Source organism: Podarcis liolepis, assembly GCF_965112155.1.
Source record: "Podarcis liolepis genome assembly, chromosome: 16".
Taxonomy (NCBI): Eukaryota; Metazoa; Chordata; class Lepidosauria; order Squamata; family Lacertidae; genus Podarcis; species Podarcis liolepis.
The window spans coordinates 8,567,615-8,591,005 of NC_139567.1; the positions used below are offsets into that span (position 1 = coordinate 8,567,615).

The 23,391-nt window shown below is 46.5% G+C and overlaps 1 protein-coding gene across 4 annotated transcripts in view; it reads left to right on the top strand.

Moving 5' to 3' along the window:
• UNC5D (unc-5 netrin receptor D) overlaps positions 1-23,391 on the top strand; it is a 426,529-nt gene that overhangs the window by 187,335 nt on the left and 215,803 nt on the right. For all 4 annotated transcript variants that reach the window (XM_083480386.1, XM_083480387.1, XM_083480388.1 and 1 more), the window contains exon 2: positions 3,991-4,209. In XM_083480386.1, the coding sequence (XP_083336512.1) occupies positions 3,991-4,209 (219 nt within the window). The remainder of the gene's footprint in view (positions 1-3,990; positions 4,210-23,391) is intronic.

The following is a 23,391-nucleotide window of genomic DNA, read 5'->3' on the forward strand; positions in this document are numbered from 1 at the left end:
GTCGCAAACCCGAAAGTGAGTGTTCCGGTTTACGAACGTTCTTTTGGAAGCTGAATGTCCGGCAGGGCTTCCGCTGCTTCCAATTGGCTGCAGGAACTTCCAATCAGAAGCCACGCCTGGGAAGTCAAACATTTTGGAAGTCGAACGGACTTCCAGAACAGATTCCGTTTGGCTTCCAAGCACCATACACATATAAACTAAAATACTACACCCTAACCCCAAAGATGGAGTTTAGGCAATACATCCAAAATAACATCCAAATGACGTAGTAAGTCCCTATCCCAGACAACCATTTGTATAGAAGGTGTTAAACAGTTTGTGCTCACAGGGAAAAAAATGATAATGTCCATCTCCAGTTGTTGGTCTGCTTGCAGATGTGATCCCTGTTTTCTGTTTTCTTCAGAGAACAGTCTGAGCTCACAAAAAAAGATCTAGATCCTTGTTCACCTTTTATGGCAAGTGGTGCATTACCTTCCGGTTTTTATACTTGGAAATGTGCACATTGCTCTAAAGAACATTTCTAGGCGAGTAAGATATTAGTTTTGTTACGACCAAAAAACCTTTCCTTGCTTGCTCTCAGGTACTTCCCAAGGCATATTTTCTACAATAATACGCTGTTTGGTTTTATAGGGCTGTATAAATGGTAAAAAGCTACCAAATCGCAGTCCATAAAACCTGAAAAATTTAGAATGTAGCACTTTGCTAATGGCGTATCCGGCACCTGCTATAACATGGCTAATGCTGTTTATTTCCATAAGAGGGTGTTTAATTCAGTTTTTAAAGAAATCTTATTTTAATTTAAAATGTGTCTTCCATAGTGCAAAGAATTAACATCATTCAAACTATCTTCTTCTAAAAGAAGGAAACTTGGTTTTCTAAGGGGGAGTTTTTAATTATATTTCCATTTTGTTTAAAATTTGTAAAGATTTGTTGCTTCTGCTGCTATCAGGGCTTTGAAAAATGACAAACGCTGCATTCGTGTTTCTTTCTAACTCTCTCGCCTCTTCTTTTCATTACTGTCATAAAAAGAATTAGAGGACCCACTACGTGAGCGCGTGGGGCATAAAACACAAAACACTTTCTGAAAGGTAATTTCCCAAGAATGCAAACGAAAACAACAGCACACAATATGTTTGATTGTTGGGTCTTGTCATTCATTGCGGCATTACACTCTTTCCCCGAAGCTACGAATAGCCTCCATCTTGAAAAATGACGGATATAAACATGAAAAGTGCTAATAATTTGCAAGCAGAAATGTTCCAGAGCCCCACTTGATGCTAAACAATTTTGTCGAACACACACACACACACAATTTTTATTTTCTTTATCGTTCAAGGGCTGCTGTGGTGATGTCAACCAGGAAGTGGCTTAATTTAATTCAAGAGGAAATGCGTCGCCCTCCCCAAAATGATACAGATTTGCATAACATTGGCATCTGCTCATTTGTGCATGTATGCAAATTTAGAAATGATAACTGTGATTTAAATAGAGTTACAACACATGCCACCATAGTGGGGAAGGCTGAGGCCAGGTAACCCATGTGTGCCTGTTCGGTCTGCTGCCCAGGTGCTGCTAAATGTTGGATGAGCAACTTGATGGTCCCCCTGGCTTTCCCTTCTTATGGTTTTGTATTTTCGTATTGAGCTTGTGGGCGAGACAGCCTTTCAGACAGAGGACTCCTTCAGATAAAGGACTATACTTGGTACAGTGGGGCATATGGCCACACTACACACCAGCGAGTTTGGGAAGAAATTGATAGGCCGATTGTTGCCTGTATATTTTTAAAGGTGCACATCACATGGTATCTGTGCTGGTTCCAGATTTATGTCTTTATTTTCTTTTGTGGTGAGAGGGATGGACCTTTGTCCAGATGCTATTAGCTAGCTCTCCCACCTGCTTCACCTGAGCCACTTAAACCTGAGTGGGTGCATTTTCTTCTTGCTACTGTTGCTCTGCCTCTGCTCTCTTACGCACACATACTTTCCACAGAGAGAGCAAGATTGCCAGAACATCCATCATTTTAATCTGCCTAGCGCCTACCAGATTCTGTTTTGGGCCTGCCTTGAGTGCCCCAGACACCACCCAAATGGGATATATATATATAACACTAAGCAAATCATATCTGAGCTTCTTTTCCACTGAAATTCTACTCTGCAATGCTCTTAATGAAATGGGAAATCTGCACGGATCATGGTGGTGATGATGTAAAAGATGCTTTAGATAACAAGAAGCCCTTGGGGTTCTGGATGAACTATAATGCCCTGTTGGGCCCTTTCTAATATTCTATGATTAGGTGATTACATTTTTTGTGAATATTCCACCCTTTTTTCACGGGCTATTAAACTGCATAAGTACAAGTCGAAATGTACAACTTTGACATCGCTCAAGGCACCAATGGAAGTAGGGAGTTCTTTTCTCGCATAAAATGTTTTAATGCCTTTTGTTCCTTCTAATGCATGGATTTAATAAAGCCTACAGGGATGTAATATTTACTGTCGGTTGACATGTCATAAATGGGTGAACTGCATCATTTTAACAATACATTAAGGAGTGTGTGAGTGCAATTTAAATCATATGAAATGTCCCTGCAGCTCCATCTTAAAAAATGCATGCACGTGTTTACGTTAAAGCAAAAGTACTTTGGAGACTTTAAGAGAGCGTTGACTGCCTTCTTTACCAAAGACTAACTTAATTGTGATCCAGTGGGCAAAATTCAGTGTGACAGTGGCAAAACTGTTTCGTGTGTCTGTCCTGTTCCCATGCAACCAGTGCAGATAAATGCTTCTTTGCTGTTTTTATGAGTAAATCTCTGAACTTGTCTGTCAGTCAAAGTGACGTATGTAGGGCGGGAGAGGCAAAGATCTGGTCCACCTGCTCTAACTTCACCCACTAGCTTACCGAGCAGTTGTTTTGAGTGGTGCTTTCACATTATGTTTGATCATGTTAATTCTAGAAGGGCTAGTGACTTAAATGATCGCTTTAATGGGCATGGAACAGCAAAATCCCTCAGCAGCTCTCATACCTTCGACACGCTTAATTGCATTGACCTATAGTTGTCTGTGGGTTGACTCACCACCTTCGGTTGTTGCATATGTTTAATTAGTTCCTACTTATGTCACACTTGTAGGCTGGATTATGTTCTCTTCAGGCAACTGGACTCTGCTGCAGGCTCATTCTAGCTTTGCTTGCAAAGGGTTGTCTCTATTTTCTCCCGTGAAATGTTGGAGCAATTTTTATATGAAGCCACTGCTCCGTTCTGTAAAATGGGGATGCCTGTCAGAGTCTTGGTGGATGTTGATACTATATCAATGTTTTCCATTTTAGTGAATATTTCACATCAGTAATGATGCATATTTTATTCTTAATATGGTAATTCTGTCATGTGCGCAGCAAACTTGCTTTCTTGCCTTCCCCTTGGGCTAGAATTTCACTCTTCCTTTGTGCTACATGTCTTTAATCTTACTGCACAAATTTGCACCCTTGGATGGCTGTAGGTCAGCCTTCCCCAAGCTGGTGCTTTCCAGATGCTTTAGACTACAAGTCCCATCATTCCTGAGCACTGGGTGTGCTGATTAAGGCTGATGGAAGTTCTAGTCCCAAACACCAGAAAGGCACCAGCTTGGGGAAGTCTGCTGCAAATTCTTCTGAGTTGTGAGCACACTCACTGAACTGCCAATTCATAGATGTGCTTGATGTGCCCCCATGGTCTCAATTCACTAGTTAGTTAAATCATCATAATAATCATCTTTCCTTTCTTAAATGGAACTGAAAGTACCATGCATGCTTCCTATCCAGTCATGGACCAGATCCATCCTGCTGAGATCTTTTGCTTTCAGATCTTGTCATGTTAACTGTTACTGCTGGCCAAACGTATCATGAATGTTGTAAACAACAACACCCAGGTCCAAGCATCCTATTTGGGCCACGGTCTGATTTGTACTTGACCAGGATTCCTTCATGTGTGACATTTCCTTTCTTTTTCATTTGCAGGCAATGACAATGGCGAAACCCTCCCAGAGTCCATCCCGTCTGCTCCTGGGACACTGCCCCATTTTCTGCAAGAGCCAGACGATGCGTATATAATCAAAAGCAACCCTATTGTGTTGCGCTGCCGAGCTGTGCCTGCAATGCAGATCTTCTTCAAGTGCAATGGGGAGTGGGTGCACCAAAATGAGCATGTCTCTGAGGAGAGCATGGACGAAAGTACGGGTAAGGAAGAAATTCCGTGTGGCACTGAATGAATTATCTGCTCCAAACACATCGGTCATTATCCTTGTTCACTTGTATCTCAGGTCTACGGATGGCTTTCTCCATTTCCCATTCCCCTGCCCCTCAGTCTTTGGCCATATTTGCACTACACATTTAAAGCAGTATTCTGTCGCTTTAAACAGCTTCCCCCAAAGAATCCTGGGTTTTGTAGTTTGCTAAGGGTGCTGAGAGTTTTTAATACAGTGGTGCCCCGCAAGACGAACGCCTCGCAAGATGGAAAACCCGCTAGACGAAAGGGGTTTCCGTTTTGGAGGCGCTTCGCAAAACGAATTTCCCTATGGGCTTCCTTCGCAAGACGAAAGCCCATAGGGAAATCTCCAGGACAGCGGGGAAGCGCAGCGCGTCTCCGAAGGCTGCTCCGAAGGCTGGCGGCAGGAGGAGGTCTCTCCGCCCCACCGCCAGCCTTCGGAAGGCTGCTCCAAAGGCTGGCGGCGGGAGGAAGGCTGCTCCGAAGCCTGGCGGTGGGGCGGAGAGACCTCCTCCCGCCGCCAGGCTTCGGAAGGCTCCTCCGAAGGCTGGCGGTGGGGCGGAGAGACCTTCTCCCCGCACCATCCTTCGGATGGCTGTCCTGAAGACTTGCGGTGGGAGGAGGGTTTTCCTTCCCACTGCCAACATTCAGAATGCTGTTCTGAATGTTGGCGGTGGGGAGGAAAAACCCTCCTCCCACCGCAAGCCCCGGGAACAGAGGAGAAGCGCTGCGCCCCTTCCCCTCTGTTCCCGTACCTGTCCTGAAGGCTTGCGGTGGGGAGAAAAGCACTTCTCCGCACCGCCAGCCTGGCAAGCGGTTTCCATAGGAACACATTAATTGATTTCAATGCATTCCTATGGGAAACCGTGCTTCGCAAGATGAAAAACTCGCAAGAAGAAAAAACTTGCGGAACGAATTAATTTCGTCTTGCGAGGCACCACTGTAAATAGTTATTCTCACAAAGTTCCAATTCCTATAGTTCCCTACAAAGAGGGGGTGATTGTTAAACTATAGGACCCTGGAAGTTGTGGTTCTGTTAGGTTATCAGTAAGGCTACCAATGGCTCCTCAGTCACGATGGATGTGTAAGACTTTCCCTATCAAATGCAGTATGCCTCTGAATACCTGGTGCTGGGAATCACAGCTATAGTATTCAGGTCCTGCCTTTGGGCATCTCTCTGGCCACTGTGAGATCAGGAGGCTGGACTAGTTGGGCCTTTGGCGGGCTCTTCTGATATTCTTTCATGAGGGAGTTATAATCAGTGGCAGAGCTTCTGTGGTGGAGAGCAGGTGGAGAGCAGGCAGGGCGGGGCCGGCACGCATCCCAGGGGCTGGGTGCATCACCCGCAGAGACGTGGCATCCAGCATGGGCAGGGGGGCAGCCACGATGGCATTCTACTGGGATCGCGCTGCCAGGGGCGGTGTGCTCCCCCCGCACTCCTCTGCCTCCGCCAGTGGTTATAATGCCTGACTTTGGTTAAGATAAAACTCTCTTTTGGCATTCAAAGTGAATGTGTGAAGAGGGGTGTCAGGGAACTGCCATCGGAGCTGGAAGCGGAGGGAAGGCTCCAAAGGGATGGCGGAGAGGGTCCTAGTAGGGAGAGAGGGAGCCCGTCTGCTGGGGAAGGAAATCAGCGTAACACCAGTAGAGAAGGGGGGCAGATGGGGGAATTGGGGAGGAGGCTCCAAGACTCCTCGCGGGAGACCAGCGGAGAGAGTACGGGTACTCCACTGCCCACACCCTCCCTGTACAGAAGACATCCGCACAGGGAGAGTAGGAGGAGACTTGGCGTCAAGGAATTTTTGTGCTGGAAGAAGTTTAAGAAACGCCCACTGACAGATTCTGCCAGCGACTGAGACAGTCACGATGCTGGAGGCTGTTCAGTCAGAAAGGGTTAACCAGGTAACCTAGCCAGGAGTGGCGGCAACTTACGCACGAGCAACCCCTAAGCCCATTACAAGGGGCTTCTGTTTTCAGCTGACCATAGTTGTCATTGTCCATGCAAACACACAGAGAAGCCCCCTCCAGACCCACCTTCTGAAGAAGGGAAGGGAAGGATGGTATAGACATGGTGGCAGAGGTGCCAGCTTACGAGAGAGATTTGGGGGGCAATGGAGTACATGTGATGTCCCGACATCGTGCGTGGGATGTCAGGATGTTGGGAGGAGTCAGGGATGGCTGCATGACTTCAGTGGCTGGTGGCTTCTTCTCCTTCTCTTCCTGGCTCTGCCACCAGCAGAAGGTTGCTCCAACTCTCCCTCCCCTCCGCAGCAGGTAGAGGAGGCAAAGGAACCTCTGTGCTACTTGGACATTGGAGGGGCCCGACCCCCAAAACATAAGGGGGGCCAAAAGGGCTTGACCCCCTTGAGCTGGCACTTCTGCGTGATGGGGACATTAAGGGTGGGACCAAGACTCATTCATGTGTCCTGCATCCTTATCTCCTCTATGTCACTTGTATGCCCAAATAGGTCTTGTGATAGCTAAATATGTTAACTGTGCAGTGAAAGTGTATTGACTCAGAATCAAGAGTCTTTAGGGTTGCGGTCTTAGAGGACTATGCTAGATGCTTTGCGACATTTTGCTGGCTTTTTCTTTGAGAATGGCTCTGCATAGCTTGCTGCCCCACGTTGAGTTGGGAACAGTCACGAAATGTTAGGCCAGCAGTTCACAGCACCGTAGTCTGACTCCCTTATTAGTTGTTTGGCAGCTAATGAAGCTAAATGGAAGAACTCTGTTTTGCAATAAAGGCATATCTGCAAAGCGAGAGCTTGTAAGGCTGGGGAGGGTGTTGAGAAATGATCCACAGATTTTATCAGGCTTCGAGCAAATCCTATATCCTTTCTCATTTAGAAACAAACATCTTGATAAGTATTGCAAACCAATTTAACGGTTCTGCTGCCTTGTAATCTCAGAGGCCTGTGTTGTTATTACTCCCCCTACACACACACACACACACACACACACACACACACACACACACTTACACCCTTCCACTTTCCCAGATTGCTAGGCAACTCTGTGTCTTGGAAATGATAATGTGAATATAATATTCTCTTAGAGAAAACACACACACACACCCTTGAATAGATAATAGCAAGGAAGAACATGCAATTAAAAATTGTCACATTTTCTAAAACAGTGTAGGAAATAAGTTGACTGACAGATTATGGGGAAGAAAAATACATCATTTTCATAGTGTCATCTTCCAATCTTTTTTTTTTTTTTTTTTTGCAGCTTTAGACTGAAATATATATATAAAAATACATGAGAAAGCCTTCTTACAATTTGCCCCTGTTTTAGGAGTGGCTCATAGCACAAACTGGGCAATTTTACCCAGGGCACCACACATTGGAATAATTCCAATAGTTCGCACACAGCATGACCAAACCATGGTTTTGTGTAGTGTTCACATTGAGGAACCAGCCTGGGTGAAGCCTTAGAATCCCTTTCTTTCTTCTCCTCCTCATTTGTAGCCAGAGGAAGGACCTTGTTTGTGCTTGCTCTTATCCAGATTTCATAACAGTAGTTGTACGATGTTCGTTTAAAATGCACATTAAAGAAGTTGTGGCTCACCTAAAGAAAAAGTATATCTTGAGTAACAGCTGTACTTATTGCAAGCTGATAATGCTGCAAAAAATATTTATGGGTAATAGCTTTATTGTCCTTAACATTCACACACCCCATGGCTATGTCAAGAGGAATATTTGAATATATAGATAATGCATAAGATAAATATAATTGGTTTCTAGAGGAATCCTTGCATTGAGTACACTGTATTGCATATTCTTGGATTGTATTCTCATGCAAGACATCATTCTGTGGTATCTGTATCAAAAGCAACCGCTGTCCTGGAAGTTGTTGCTAGCAGCAGACTATACTGTCAGATAGTCACAGTATTTCAAACTTTGCTTCTTTAAAGGAAAAACCCTAATAAAATGTAGTTCTTTAATCTCGTTGCTAAGATGAAGCTTTAAAAGACATTTTAGTTTCAATTAATAATTAGCTTTAAGAAATTCTAATAAGACTCTGCTTTTTAATTATCCACATCCAAATTGCCAGTACAGGTATTTCAGCCTGCAGGCATCTAATCATCAGAGAGATGAATCCACTTGTTCTGGCAATTGATGCTGCATGGTCCCTTTAGTGGCACAGCTTGATGTTCCTTTTATTTATTTATATTGAGACACAGATTGCATAGCCAAAAGGATAAGGGCATCCATCTTTATCAGAGTCTGAGTTTCAGAGTCTCCAGGCTACAGAGCCTGAAATTTGCCAGCCCAGCCTTTAAGCTTCCTTCTCAAAGTGGCTTTTACTATGTGAGATCCAATAGGAGACAATATAGTACAGTTGTCAGACTGCTGTGTTTAGCCGGCCTTATTGGTCTAACCCACTGAGCCTCTTGGGCTTGCCGACTGGAAGATTGATTGTTCGAATCCCCGTGACAGGGTGAGCTCCCAGCTCCTGCCAACCTAGCAGTTCGAAAACACACCAGTGCAAGTACATAAATAGGTACCGCTGTGGCAGGAAGGTAAACGGCATTTCTGTGCACTCTGACTTCTGCCACAAAGTTCTGTTGCACCAGAAGTGGCTTAGTCCTGCTGGCCACATGACCTGGAAAGCTGTCTGTGGACAAATGCCGGCTCCCTCAGCCTGAAAGCAATATGAGCGCCGCAACCCCAGAGTTGCCTTTGACTTCACTTATCCATCCAGGGGTCCTTTACCTTTTCCCCTACCTTGCAAGGGACCACTGCAACCCCTCTAGTTCTCTCCTCTCCTCTTTGCTATCCGTGCCTTCTCACATGTCCTCTCTGAGATGTGAGCAGTGGCAACAGAGAACAGCATTTCCCACTTCCCTTGCACTCTGGATAGGTATGTGGATTGGGAATGGATTGCTACAGCAAAGACAGTTCTAGGGGAGCACAACTGCTTCTGGGGTGCTGCAGCAGGCACCACAACTGTGAAGTCCATTGGAAGGTGAGAGGCGGGAGTGGTGCTGGATTTTGGCATCACACAGGGCGGCACTGAAATTTAAGACACTGGCAGCAGCAGAAGGTGGACTTGTTCAAGCAGTAGTGAGGCATGCAGTGTGGTGGAGATGCCCTTCCAAAACTGACGACTCTGCTGTTTACCTGGGCAGGGCTGTGACCAAGGCAGGGTCAGAACCATGTGAGTGCACTAAGTCAGGGCAGTGCCATCAATCCAGCAGCCCTGTTGCGAGCATCACAGCACTGTCAGGATTAGGCTTGGATTGGCAGGATCAGATGGAGGATGAGTGAAACACTGCTAGTGATAAACCTCCGATGGTGAGGAATTTGCCTCGGTATCTCTGCAGACTCCCTTTAGCATATCCATGATTAAAAGAGAGTTGTGGTGTGGGTGGGAAAGAGGAGCTAACTGCAATAGGGATGAAGTCAGAAACGCAGTGCATGAGTTTGCTTTTGGATAAATCGATAGTCCATGGGCTGCCAGTGTGCTGGTTGGGTGGAGTTGGAGTCAGTCTATGGCACAAGAATAATGAAAGAAAGGAATTTGCAGCTTTGCTGGGAAATAAGTAGCTGCGCTGAATTAATTAAAAAGTCAGAGTTCATTTATTACTGCTTTTTTTTGTAAATCTGTGTCACTTTGATGATCTCTCTGGATGGAAAACTTCACAGTTTCAAAATACTGAAATAAATTACAAAAGATAGAGCTCTGCCCATGCCAGCCCTACCTTGCTGACACTTTAGCAGCCCTGTTCTCCATTGTCCCTGCTACCACTAGGGGCTGCACGTCCTGTTTCGCCACTTGAGGCGAAAAGGGAAGAACTGCATTGCCCTGATGCCACCAGCACTACTTTTCTACTGCCACCTCCCCTGCTGGCAGAGTAGCGGTAACAGCATCAGTGCCAATTTTGGGTGAAATCTTTCCAAAATTGCACAATTTCAGCCAATACCAGCGCCATTTCTGTGGAGATGACAAGGTGCCTCCTTGGGGGTTTCTGCTGCTTTGAGGTAGCTGTTTTAGTCTGCATAATGATTGAGCCAGCTCTGGCCACTGCCATCTCTTTTCAATTCCTACCCTTGTTTGTGCCCAGATCTTCTGGCTTCCTATTATTGGCTGCTATTCCTACTGTTCTCTAAGCCTTCCCACCTGCCCCACTTCCTGCGATGACTCTGACATCACAGCAGTTCAGCCAATGGATAAGTGTAGTTACCAGGAACCCATTATTTCACCTCTGGCTGTTCCATCCTTGAGAACCAGTGCAGTGTAGCTGATAGACTGTTGGACTAGGACCTGGGAGGGCAGAGTTTGAATCTCTTCTCAGCTATGAAGCTCACTGGGTGATTTTGAGAGCAGTCGCTGGCCACCAAACCTACCTTGCAAAGATATTGTAACAAAAACATGATGTGGGTGGGCGGGGGGGGGGGGGAGAACCATGAGACCACCTTGAGCTTCTTGGGGAAAATAATAAGAAAATAACATTTAAAAGCAAAATAATAAAAGAACATAAAAATGACAGGCAGCAAACGTTTGCTTCAGGTCTTGTCCATGTATATTTTATATGACCTTTTAAAATCCTTCAAAGCTTAATTATATGCTTGTGAAAATGGTAAGTACCCTAGAATAGGTCTGCCCATAAAGAGATTCATTTGTTAATACAGTGGTACCTCGGGTTACATACGCTTCAGGTTACAGACTCCGCTAACCCAGAAATAATACCTCGGGTTAAGAACTTTGCTTCAGGATGAGAACAAAAATTGTGCTCCGGTGGTGTGGTGGCAGGAGGAGGCCCCACTAGCTAAAGTGGTGCTTCGGGTTAAGAACAATTTCAGGTTAAGAACGGACCTCCGGAACGAATTAAGTACTTAACCCGAGGTCCCACTGTAGTTCTGTGAGTTTGGAGGGCTGTAGGTTATTTTCCTGAGCCGCTTCTAATTCCTGGATCCAGTAGGGATTCAATTGCTGGAACAACCAGAGGAGTTTCTTGGTAATGGCCCCTTAACTATGGGAGACACATGACTCCCTCGGGGTGTTAATACTGTGAGTCCCTCCATTGTAGTCTCAGGTTGTATATACAGCCAAATATCATAAAGACACCATGGTCTCTGCTGTCCCTATTCTGAGGAAACCGAACCCAGGAACCTGTGAAGTCTCACACTGTTCAGAGATTGGGATAGTGTGCAAGGGGTATGCAGATTAAATCAGTTTTCCACAACCTGGTGCCCTTTCATAGACCCTGAGCATTGGACATTATCACCAGGTCTGTAGTCCAAAAAACATTTGGAGGACACCTAGTTGAAGAAGCCTGGATTAAATTAAAATACTATTAATATCGACGTCCAGAACAAATATTTGAGACTGACCTGGTGCGGTGGCCAAGGGATAATGAACCAAGATGTTTCTGGTGGAAAAACCTTCCAGGCCATGGTCCTTCAGACCCTGCTATAGAGGAACAATAATGCTGGCCTCCCCTAGGGGTCGTATGTTTTGAATATTCGAAAGAATAAAGACATGTTCTAAATGGTTATAACAATAAATGCTACATCTCCTAAGTGCTATCAGGAAGAAGTGGGGAAGAATCTATTGGGCTGCCTCTACTTCCATATGTACCAGGATGTTTGGTTCCTTCTCATGGCATACCAGAGGGAAGGAGCCTGACGCCTGCTGTGTCTCATTCTCATCATGCTAAAGAATGGTTTGGCATGATGTCAGAACATGACCGATTAATGGTAGCTTGCTTTGTCTGTTGCTCGATGGTGCTTGAGGGCACAAGTTCTTTGTTATGAGCCGAACACTTCTAGGATGCAGATAAAGCTAGTTAAGAGTTTAAAATAAATGGAGAAAAAGGAAAGCCTCCCCCCCTTCAATTTTAACATTTTTGAGAGCATGCTTCAAATTGGCTCTAAAGTACTCCCAACTCCTGTGTTCCCAGTAGGATGAGACCTGCTATGAGTAACTAAAGTTTTCATGTCTGATAAATAAAAAGATTACAGCAATAACTGCTGTCAGCATTTTTCTCATTTAAACAAATAAAGCTGACAAATGATGAAGTTTGGTGCTTGCTCCGTTATGTTTAGCACATACCAAGCAATTATTCATCCTCTGCCAGCATTAGTCTGTCTGCTGCTAAACCACCCAGCAGTGCAGAAAGCTTATTAGCATAGCAATACCAGAGGCAAAACTCCCCATATTCTTTGAGGCTGTGCTGGATGACAAAGGATGATGCTTATAATTTGCACAATAATTTAAAGGGATGGGCTACCACTGTGAATTGGAATTACATAAGGTATCGGGGAACAATGTTGGTTTTCATTTATAATGCATTGGTTCTTACTCGAGTTGATTAGAGGTTCTTGCCATGTAATTTCTATTATTATCGCTCCTGTCGAGGCAGGGGAGATCTGTAGTTTAAGGAAACAGCAAAATATTTCCCCTCTCAGCAAGGAGGTCTCCCTCCCTAACTGCGCCTGGTGTGTCTGTCTTATTTGTTAAATTTGCACCCCACCCTCTGATGGAGACACATGAGGTTGCTCCATGTCACAAGTGGGGAAGCCAAATATGGCCCTCGAGGCCTTGTTTTCTGGCCCTTGGGCCCTTGGGACTCATCCTCCTCAGCCACACTCTCATTTCCCCAGACCAAGCCCCTCACTGCCCTTACTTCACATTCTGCTTTAGTGATTTTGCCCTTGGATTGTGGTAATGTCTCTTGCTTCCCTGGATAGAAGATACAGAGCTCTCTCTCGCTCTCTCTCGCTCTCTGAAGAAATTAGCTGACTGTACAAAGGTGAAACATGTTCCCCACAACTGCATCTTGCAGTCTGTTGGAGTTTGGCCTGTGGAAAATCGAGGGCTTCAAATCCCCACTCAGCCATGAATCTTATAGACTGAACCTTTAAGAATGTTGCACACATACACATTTCTAAGTGTGTGTGTGTCTCTCTCTGTGTGTGTGTTTTATTGGCATGGTCTGCTAGATTTTGGTCTCTTGGTTTCTGCTGTGCATTGAATGTGTACTTACTCAGGTGTCTGGTGGAGAAAATCTCAGCATATTTTCAAAATGTTTTCAAAAACCCTTTTGCTTTTAGAATATCAATGGGGCATTTTTACTTCTAAAACAAGAAGAACACAGTGGCCCAGTTTGATTGCAATGCTGAACACAGTTTAGCCCTCTGGAGGCCAGTGTCAAGGAGCCTAAGTGAAGCATCCCCCTCCTCACAGCCAAGAGGAGGACTTTTGCGGAGTTTAATTTCACTTTTAAATAAATTTATCTTAGACTTATGTTCAAACCGAAAACATTCAGCAACCAAGGCGCGGATTCCGATTGGCTGCAGGAGCCTCCTGCACTCAGTTGGAAATTGCATGAGCTGCGTCGGACGCTCAGCTTCCAGAGAACATTCACAAACCGGAACACTCACTTCCGGTGTTCAGGAGCCAAAATGTTCAAGTTGCAAGGCGTTTGGGATCCAAGGTACAACTGTATCTTGATCCCCCTTCAAAGTCTAGCAACCTCTCTTGGAGGATTACAGAAGGAAGTGAGGGCAGGGAGCAAATTAGCTAAACTCTGGACTGGTTTGGACTTTTTAATGATTTTTATTTCAAATGGCGAACTGTGTGTGACTGGTTTTCCAATTAGAAATGCCTGGTTAGTCCACCTCATGAACTGCTGCTCAGAATGAGATTTTTAAAAGCAAAGGATGATCTTCATGCATGGACCACAAATTATTAAGTCCCTACCTGGATACTTTTTAATCAGTGATCCTCATCTCAGTCTTTCTTCAGGCATTCAAAATAATGCATAAGGGCCCCAGGGAGGGGTGCAAAATGCTGACCCCTCCCACAGTGTTTGTGTGCCTCAGGCACCCTCAGCTTTCCTACATTGGGAATGTCTGGTGAGGCCTTTTCCTGTCTGAACATGCTTAGAAGCTCCAACTCAACATATTAAGGTCATGGTGGAGCAGATCTGTTGAGAACATATTTCCCCCTCCTATTTGAGCCTCATGCATTATTTCTGAATGCTGAATGAGATCAAATCCATTGTGTTTTCAGAATTCAGCCTGTAAGCTGGGTTTGGAAGCTCTCACACAGGCATTCTGAGAGGGGTGGCTGTTCCTCTTGTTTACTCCTAAGCACCGGGTAGTACCCAAGTTCTTGTATTAAGAAAGGAGTGTGTGTGTTTAATTTTTCTGTTCTTTCCAACCACTCATTAATTTGATAAATGTTGACCTGATTCCCTCCCCTTGGTCACCATCAGCTCTCCCCAAAATTCCTATATTCGTTAGCCTTCCTTCATAAGCAAGTACTCCAAGGCCTTGATATTCTAGCTGTCTTTCTGTACCCTTTTCAGTTCAGTAATGCTATTTTTGAGATAGAGTTACCAGAACTGTACATGTAATCACACCAAAGGTTTTTATATCCCTTAGATTATTTTCTGTACTGTTGAGATCTTTGTAATTTATATTGATGGCATTATGACAGCTGGCAAATAATAGCAAACATACTGGCCACGGTGCTTTAGCATGACAGAAATGAGTGGTAACAAGCCTTAGGCTCTTTCACCTCTTCCCCATTCCTCCTCTAGTAAGGCTGCAAGGGGGGGGGGATGATGGCTTTTGATTAGCTGCAGTTTAGTGTGTTGTTAGTTCCTAAAGTGTAGTTAGATCCTAAACTGTGAACAACGTCAACAATGTTTTGTTGTCAGCATCATAACCCACGTCTTGAAGCTGGCTTGTTTCAGATAAACCCTGTTTAACCTTGTGGGTTTAGACCTCATAGCAAGCTACAGTTAATCTAAGCCAGAAGTAAAAGCTTCTGAACCAAGCTCAAGGCTTGCTGTGGCTCATTCTCAGCACAAGAAGCCACGGGCATCAAGCTTACAGTCTTTCAGATGTTGCTGGACTACAGCTTCCATCTTCCCCGGCCATTGGTCAGACTGGTCACAGCTGATGATGCAGTAGTTCAGAAACATCTGCAGGGCCACCAGTTATCCCATCCCTGCACTAAATTGTGATTTGGCATGACGTCAAAATGTTGTCATTTCCTGTGTTGTGGCTACATACTGTATGTCACCATAAGCTCCTTTGAGGAAAGGTAGGCAGTAAATATAAGTAAATGAAAATACATAGTGATCATGATGGATTTCTGGATATTTTAGGTGCAGAAGCAATGTGCTCTTGAGCACCACTTGATTGGGGGCAAGCACAGAGGAAGGTCTATTTATTGCATTCATGTCCTGCTTTTGGACTTTCCAGAAGCACTTGATTTACCACTGTGGAAAAAACAATGATAGGCCAGATGGGGCCAGATGGATTTCTGCACTAATTCAGCAGGGTTTTTCCTATGGCATGTGTCTCAACTAAGTATGTGAGCTCCAAGGTGTCTGAATCTCACAACACAACACAACACAACACAACACAACACAACACAACACAGGCAGTATATGAACTGGAACTGAAAGTTCCAAAATACTGATGAACCTTGGTATCAATGTACCAACAAGTGTCATTTGCAGCCTGGCAGCAGCAGGTGGGAGAGACAGTCACCATCTTGAGTCTTCGTGTGTGGCTGGCTGGTTGCATTCATTGCAACCATACTGGAAGTTGTGAAATGGGCAGAGGGACCTGGAGAGCCAACTGGCATCCAGGCTAGGCTCCCTGAGGGGCAGGGCATCAGAGCAGGCCTGACGGAGAAGTGTGCTCATCAAGTCTTCCCCTGGGAGAGAGAGAGAGAGAGAGAAAGGGAGGCCTGTCTCAAACACTCAGTCTCAAACTAGGTTTCTCACCCATTCTTTTCTGTTTACTTTGACAGTTACTTTTTTTACAGGGACATGGTGGTCATCCATTAACATTGCTATGGGCCACGGGTGGATTGGCTTGGTCTTGTGGGGTTTCACCTACCTCATAGCAATTAGGAGGGAGGGGTCCACCAGAAGCAGTTCACGCCATAGAGGACTCCAATGTGGGCCACCACCCCATCTGTCAGCTTAGAGCATATCAACCAGAAAGCAGGTTGGTTGATCAATGTATCCATGCCAATGCCAATGCTGAACCTATTCTTCTATAATCTATATAGATCAGGAAACAAAGGTCTCAACTACTTTGTCTTGATTTTGCTGTCCTGGATGGTAAAGCAGATAGAATGCTGGGTTTGCCTATACATTTTACTTAACATTCTTGAGCAAGATATGTGCCAGCTTTAGAAGAGGCTTTTCCAGCTACAGAATTATAGGGTGGGGGGACTGGAGATGTGTCCCCCTTTAACAATTCTAGTACAGTAGTTGCATCTGTGACATTTCCTCACCCTTTTATCCACTACGGATCTTTCTCCCCTTTTCTGTACATATTACAAATCTGCACCTCTGTTGCTCACTGAAGGAATGGGTTAACTCCTGAATGCCTCTTGATGCTTGCGATTAAGTGGGTGCTGATTTATAGAGAATCTAGGTTTACAGTGCTGAAAATCAATAGTCACCAAGTGCAAATCAGATTTATTTATAGAAGCAGATGCTAAAAAGCCCAGAGAGTTTCATCTTGCATCCAGATCTTGGACAAGACTGGGGGTTGGGAGTATGAATCCAAAAGAACAATTGTGGTTCAGTTGCATGTATTTCAGAGCTGTCTGCCCACCAGCCTGTCACCCTAGTTCATTTCATCCCCCACAAAGGTCTTACAGGCTAGCACAGATCTGCACTGGTTAGAACTGAGAACAGTGGAGCCCTGAGGGCTTTCAAGAAAGTAGATTTGAGCCCTACTCCCATAAGAAGAATCAGATCAAAGTTCTGTTCAGTCCAATATCCTGCTCCAAATGGTAGGTAGCCAGTTGCTTATAGGAAGTCCACAAGCACCACATCCCTATTGTGTGCTGCCAGAAAATAATGGTAAGAGGCTATGGAATGCTTTCTCCAGTAAAATCCACCAGGTGCAAACTTTAACATTATTTCAGATTAAGACATCTTCTCCTAGACTTCTGAGGGATTATTATAATTCTAGAATCCTAGAATTGTAGAGTTGGAAGGTACCTCAAGGGTCATCTACTCCAACCCCCTGCAGTGCAGGAACCACAGCTGACAGACGAAGGAGAGTCCCCCACCTTCTGAGGTTGTCCATTCCATTGTTGAGAAGCTCTTACCACCAGAAAATTCTTCATAATGTCTGGTTGTAATTCCCTTTTTTGGAATTAGAATCTATTGGTTTGGGTCCTACACTCTAGAGCAGCAGAAAACAAGTTTTCTCCTTCTTACATGTGACAACCCTTCAAATATTTGAAGATGACTGCCATAGCACCTCTCAGTCTTTTCTTCTCCAGGCTAAACTTATCCAAAGCTTGGTTTCCAGACCCTTTATCATCTTGGTCACTCTCCTCTGCACACATCCCAGCTGCTCAGTATCCTTCGTAAACTCTCTGTGTGTCTGCATTTTGGGGATATTGTTTTATTATTAAACTTGGTGGTTGGTTGGTTTTTAATTGTGCATTTAAGTCGCTGAGAGAAGTTTTGTATTACACAAATAATAAATTGAATTATTCATCATCTCTCTGAACCAGGAACCATAGACAGACCTATCTTGTGACAGAAAATTCCCATATGTTTACTTGGCACTGTGTGAAGAAGTACTTTGTTTTGCTTGTCCTATATCGAATGCCCATCAGTTTCACTGGATGACCCCGAGTTGTAGTCTAATGAGAGGAGCAAAACCAATTGTCTCTATCCATTTTCTCTTTACCACACTTAATATTGCTTCCCAGATACTGGGCAAAAGTGTAGCTGCAGCTTGCTTCAACCAGTCCATAGGTTTAAGAATGTGAGAAAAGCCTGTTGGATCAAGCCAGATGCCCATCTGGTCCAGCATTCTGTTCTCACAGTGGCCAACCAGATGTCACAAGCAGGACCTGAGCACAGCAGCACTCTCCCCAGTTCTGATTTACACCAGCTGTTTAGTTTGAGGCTTACAGTGCCCAACAGCAGAAGCACAACACAGCCATCAAGGTTAGCAACCATTCTCCAAGAATTTGTCTAATCCCTTTATGAAGTCATCCAAGCTGGTGGTCATCACTAGCTTCTGTGGGAGTAAATTCCATAGTTCAATGATGTGCTGTATGAATAATTGCTTTCTTTGTCTGTCCTGAATGTTCCAACATTCAGCTTCATTAGATGTCCCTGAGATCTGGTGTTATGAGAGAGGAAGAAAAGCTTTTCTCTGTCAGCTTTCTTCACACAATCCATAATTGTATATGCCTCTGTTATGTCTCATCTTACTCACCTTTTCTCCAAATCAGTTTGGAATGTAATTTTAGGGTTAGTCTACAAATTGTACTCACCTCTTAGAACAGGGGAGGCGAACTCATGGGTCCAAGGCCAGATCCATCACAGTAAGTGTGATGGCCTGGGACTTGGGCTCGGACTCGAAACCAGAGGAGTGTCAGTCCACATCGGATCCTCTGCCTCAGGCGGCATCTGAACTGAGTCTGGGTCCTGATTCTGAAGAGCCCCAGTCTGCACAGGTTCCCCTGCAAGAAGCACCAGCTGGGCCGAGTCAGGGGCCTGAGCCTGCCCTGGCTCCAGATGCGGGGATTATCTTGTTGCCTTCAGCTGGGCAATCACTTACAGCTGCTCCGCTACCAGTTGGGTCAGGAGAGGCTGAGGTGGCCTCTGGGTCTAGTAACCCACCACCATCTCCCGAGCTGCAGAGGCTTAGGTCTGAGAGAAGGAGAGACCTGAGTACTCACAGAAGGAGAGCTTGTGTTCGGGCAAGACAGGGAGGTGAGTCACCGGGGGATCAGGACCGGCAGTTACCCTGACAGAGATAAAAGGCTGCCGGACCCTGTCCCAGGTTGTGGGAGCAATATTGCTGCTTGCTGGAACCTGCCTGTTACCCTGTGCCTGACCTAGCCTGGTTTCCTGCCTTGACCCTGTCGGACTGACTCTTCGTGGCAGTCTTGGATTCGGGACTGGACCTGGACCACGTTGCTTGGGTTTACCCCTGGGCCCAGCACAGTAAGCTGTAGAAAGTGGCCCACCATCCCTCACAATCTCACCTCACAATCTCAGCTCTGCACTGAGATCGGGATAGAAAGTGTGCTCCTCTTTAGAGAGCAGACCCAGCTCTTCATCTCCTAATAACAGTGCTGTGGCACTCTCGAAAGAGGGGTTTTATCTCTTGATCCCAGGGGTGAGATGAAGGCCTCTGCCAGCTCTTTAGAGGTGGGTAAAAGGCACTACCCTGGCTCGAAGGTGGGAATGATGTGCTCAAAGGAAGCAACAACCCATTGGCTGTCCTTTCTCTTACAGCAACTAATGAAAGGAATAAGCTTTCTGGGTTTGATGCTCTCTTTGTATGGCATAGCTGGTCTTCCATTTATCTCGCTTCCACTTCTCATTTGCCTTGGAGCTCATTTATATAACATCCTCAGAGGACACAACAATGTCCACTGCCCACAAAGGGGCTTTGTGTTCATTATAATTATAATTAAAAGGAAGAATTTGCCCACAGCTTGTTAGCTTCGCCCTTAATGTTCAAGAAGGATTTGTCTCACCCGTGAGCATCAGTAGTGTGGGTTGTTGCCATGCAGATGTCCTCAAACCCTATATGCCTTGCATGGGAAGGTGACCTAAGAAGAAGAGTGCCATTTTTAACAAATTAATGAAAATTAATGAAATGTGCTTATTTATTTTGGTGTGTGTAGGCATCTTATACTTGAAAGGTCTCTTAATTTTAAAATAACAAATTATTAACTCTGGGAATGGTGAAGAACAGAAATGATATTTTTAAGAACTGAGGAGGGGCATCTCCAACTATCAGTATTTTGTGGGATGGATTCAAGCCCACACCAGGAAATGTAGATTTTCCCAATTAAAGCATATTAAAATTCCCTGTTGTCCTAGTTCAACTGATATACTTTTAAAAGGAAACATATTCTTTTGTGGTTATGAAACTGACAGGAAACATTTTGGGGAAAAGGTGGCATGAACAGATGATTAAAAGGAAGATTCGCAAACATGCCACAAGCAAACCAAGATGAATATTCATGGTTCTGTGGCCTTCCTGCAAACATGCTCAAATGCTCACAATCGAACCTCCATGCAAGCTTCATGTAAGCAAATCAGGATGAATGCTCATTAAAAAGGTCACCTAGAGGAGCCCAGGTAAATCCTCATCTCCTTCCTATTGAAATAGAAACATTCTCTGTGATGGCATCAAAGATAGGCAATGTAGTGGCGCATAGTAGTGAAATAGTTCTCATTAGTTGTTCTAAGACAGGGGTGGTTACCCTCTGGTCCTTTATATCTTTGCTGGACTACAACTCCCATCATCCTTCACCATTGGCTACTCTAGTTGGTCAGATGGGGGTTGAAGTCCAACAACATCTGCCTGTCCACAGGTTAGTCACCTGTGCTGTAAGGACAAGATGCATTGATTTCTCTGTTGAGGAAGAAAGCCTGATTCCCTCCCCACCCTGCTTTACCTTATTTTTCCACATTTGTATCCACTTATAGCCCAATTTGAAGTACAGTGGTGCCTCGCAAGACGAAATTAATTCGTTCCACAAGTCTCTTCGTCTTGCGAGTTTTTCGTCTTGCGATGCATGGTTTCCCATAGGAATGCATTGAAAATCAATTAATGCGTTCCTAGGGAAACCGCCTTCAGACCAGGTCCGGGGACAGTCTGTCCCCGGACCTCTTCTGAAGGCTGGGGGGGGGGGCGCGGACAAGGGCTTTTCTTCCCACCCCCAGCATTTTAAAAAACCCCGGGACAGCGGAGGACTTCTCTGCTGTCCGGGCGATCTTAAAATGCTGGCGGGCGGCATTTTAAAATCGCCCCGGGACAGCGGAGGACTTCTCCGCTGTCCGGGGCGATTTAAAAGCCCCTGGGAAGGCAGGCAGGGGGGACAAAGACTTTCGCCCCCCGCCCGCCTTCAGAAGGTGTTCCCGCCCCCCCCCCCCCCGCTTCGGAGCAGCGTTCCGAAGCGGGGCGGCGGGGGCAGGTGTTCCCGCCCCCCCCGCTTCGGAGCAGCGTTCCGAAGCGGGGCGGCGGGGGCAGGTGTTCCCGCCCCCCGCCCCGCTTCGGAGCAGCGTTCCGAAGCGGGGCGGCTGGGGCAGGTGTTCCCGCCCCCCGCCCCGCTTCGGAGCAGCGTTCCGAAGCGGGGCGGCTGGGGCAGGTGTTCCCGCCCCCCCGCCCCGCTTCGGAGCAGCGTTCCGAAGCGGGGCGGCTGGGGCAGGTGTTCCCGCCCCCCCGCCCCGCTTCGGAGCAGCGTTCCGAAGCCGGGCGGCTGGGGCAGGTGTTCCTGCCCCCCCGCACCGCTTCGGAGCAGCGTTCCGAAGCCGGGCGGCTGGGGCAGGTGTTCCCGCCCCCCCGCCCCGCTTCGGAGCAGCGTTCCGAAGCCGGGCGGCTGGGGCAGGTGTTCCCGCCCCCCCGCCCCTCTTCGGAGCAGCGTTCCGAAGCGGGGCGGCTGGGGCAGGTGTTCCCGCCCCCCGCCCCGCTTCGGAGCAGCGTTCCGAAGCCGGGCGGTGGGGGCAGGTGTTCCCTCCCCCCCCGCCCAGCTTCGGAGCACCGGGAGAAGCGATCTCCCCGCAGCCCCTTGCTTCAAAAGAGGTCCGGGGGCAACGGGAAGCGCTTCCCGCTGTCCCTGGACCTCTTTTGAAGCAAGGGGCGGTGGGGAGAAGCGATCTCCCCGCAGCCCCTTGCTTCAAAAGAGGTTCGGGGGCAGCGGGAAGCGCTTCCCGCTGTCCCCGGACCTGGGGCTGCGGGGAGAAGATCGCTTCTCCCCGCCGCCCCTTGCTTCAAAAGAGAAGACCCGCTGTCCCCGGGGCAAGCTTCGTTTTGCGAAGCAAGCCCATAGGGAAATTCGTCTTGCGAGGCAACTCGAAAACGAAAAAACCTTTCGTTTTGCGAGTTTTTCGTCTCGCGAGGCGTTCGTCTTGCGGGGTACCACTGTATGTTTACTGATAATATTGTTGCAGGGGAGCAGAGAGCTCTGCTTTGGTGAACCTGGCAGGCTTATGTAATGGTGGAGACAGCAGCAGCACTTTAGTCTTTGTCAGGTGGCTAGGAAACACCATTTAAATTTCCCACAATGCCTGAGTGCCCAGGGCATTGTGGGAAACAAAAGTGGCTGCTTCCATTTCCAGGTATGCAGTGCTGTTTGGTTCTTTGGGTTGAGCAGAGTGAGGGAAGATCAATGCGGCAGGGGAGGGCGGCAATAATTGACTCTGCCAAGATGCTGTGACTCCAGTAGTGTGCTATACAGTGGTATCTCTGGTTACCTACTTAATTCATTCCGGAGGTCCGTTCTTAACCTGAAACTGTTCTTAACCTGAAGCACCACTTTAGCTAATGGGGCCTCCTGCTGCTGCCACACTGCCGCCGCATGATTTCTGTTCTCATCCTGAAGCAAAGTTCTTAACCCGAGGTATAATTTTTGGGTTAGCGGAGTCTGTAACCTGAAGCGTATGTAACCTGAAGCGTATGTAACCCAAGGTACCACTGTACAGTGGTACCTCTGGTTGCGAACGGGATCCGTTCCACGTCATTTTGTGCATCTGCACATGCACAAGCAGCGAAACCTAGAAGTAACCCTTTCCGGTACTTCCGGGTCACCTCAGGATGAAACGTAACATGAGGTATGACTGTACTATGATGTTGGGCTTGACTAAGGCACAAACTCCACGGTGAAGTTTATTATGTATCCATGCTAACTGGGTTTTATGTGAGGTGTAGTCCACATTGGCTGGCAGGCACTAGGGTTGCTATAGGGAAGGGAACACATTTTTCATCCTGAAGGACACATTCCTTCATAGACTACCTTCCAGGGGCCACACATCAATGGTGGGCAGGTTTGGAGGCAACAGTAGACTGAGGAACAGGTGTGATTCTTATGTTACATGGTAGGTGTCAGGGAACTGACATCGGAGCTAGAGGCGGAGGGAAGGCTCTCAAATGATGCTGGAGAAGGGCCCAGCAGGGAGAGAGGCAGCTCCGCACATGGGGAAGCAAATCAGTGCAACACCAGGGATATAGAGGGGCTGATGGGGGAATCGGCGAGAGGGCTCCAGGACTCTTCACCAGACACCAGCGGGGAGAGCACGGGTCCTCCGCTACCCACGCCCACCCTGCGCAGAAGACTTCCGCGCAGAGAGAGTAGGAGGAGACTGGGTGTCAAACAACTTTTATGTTGGAAAAGAT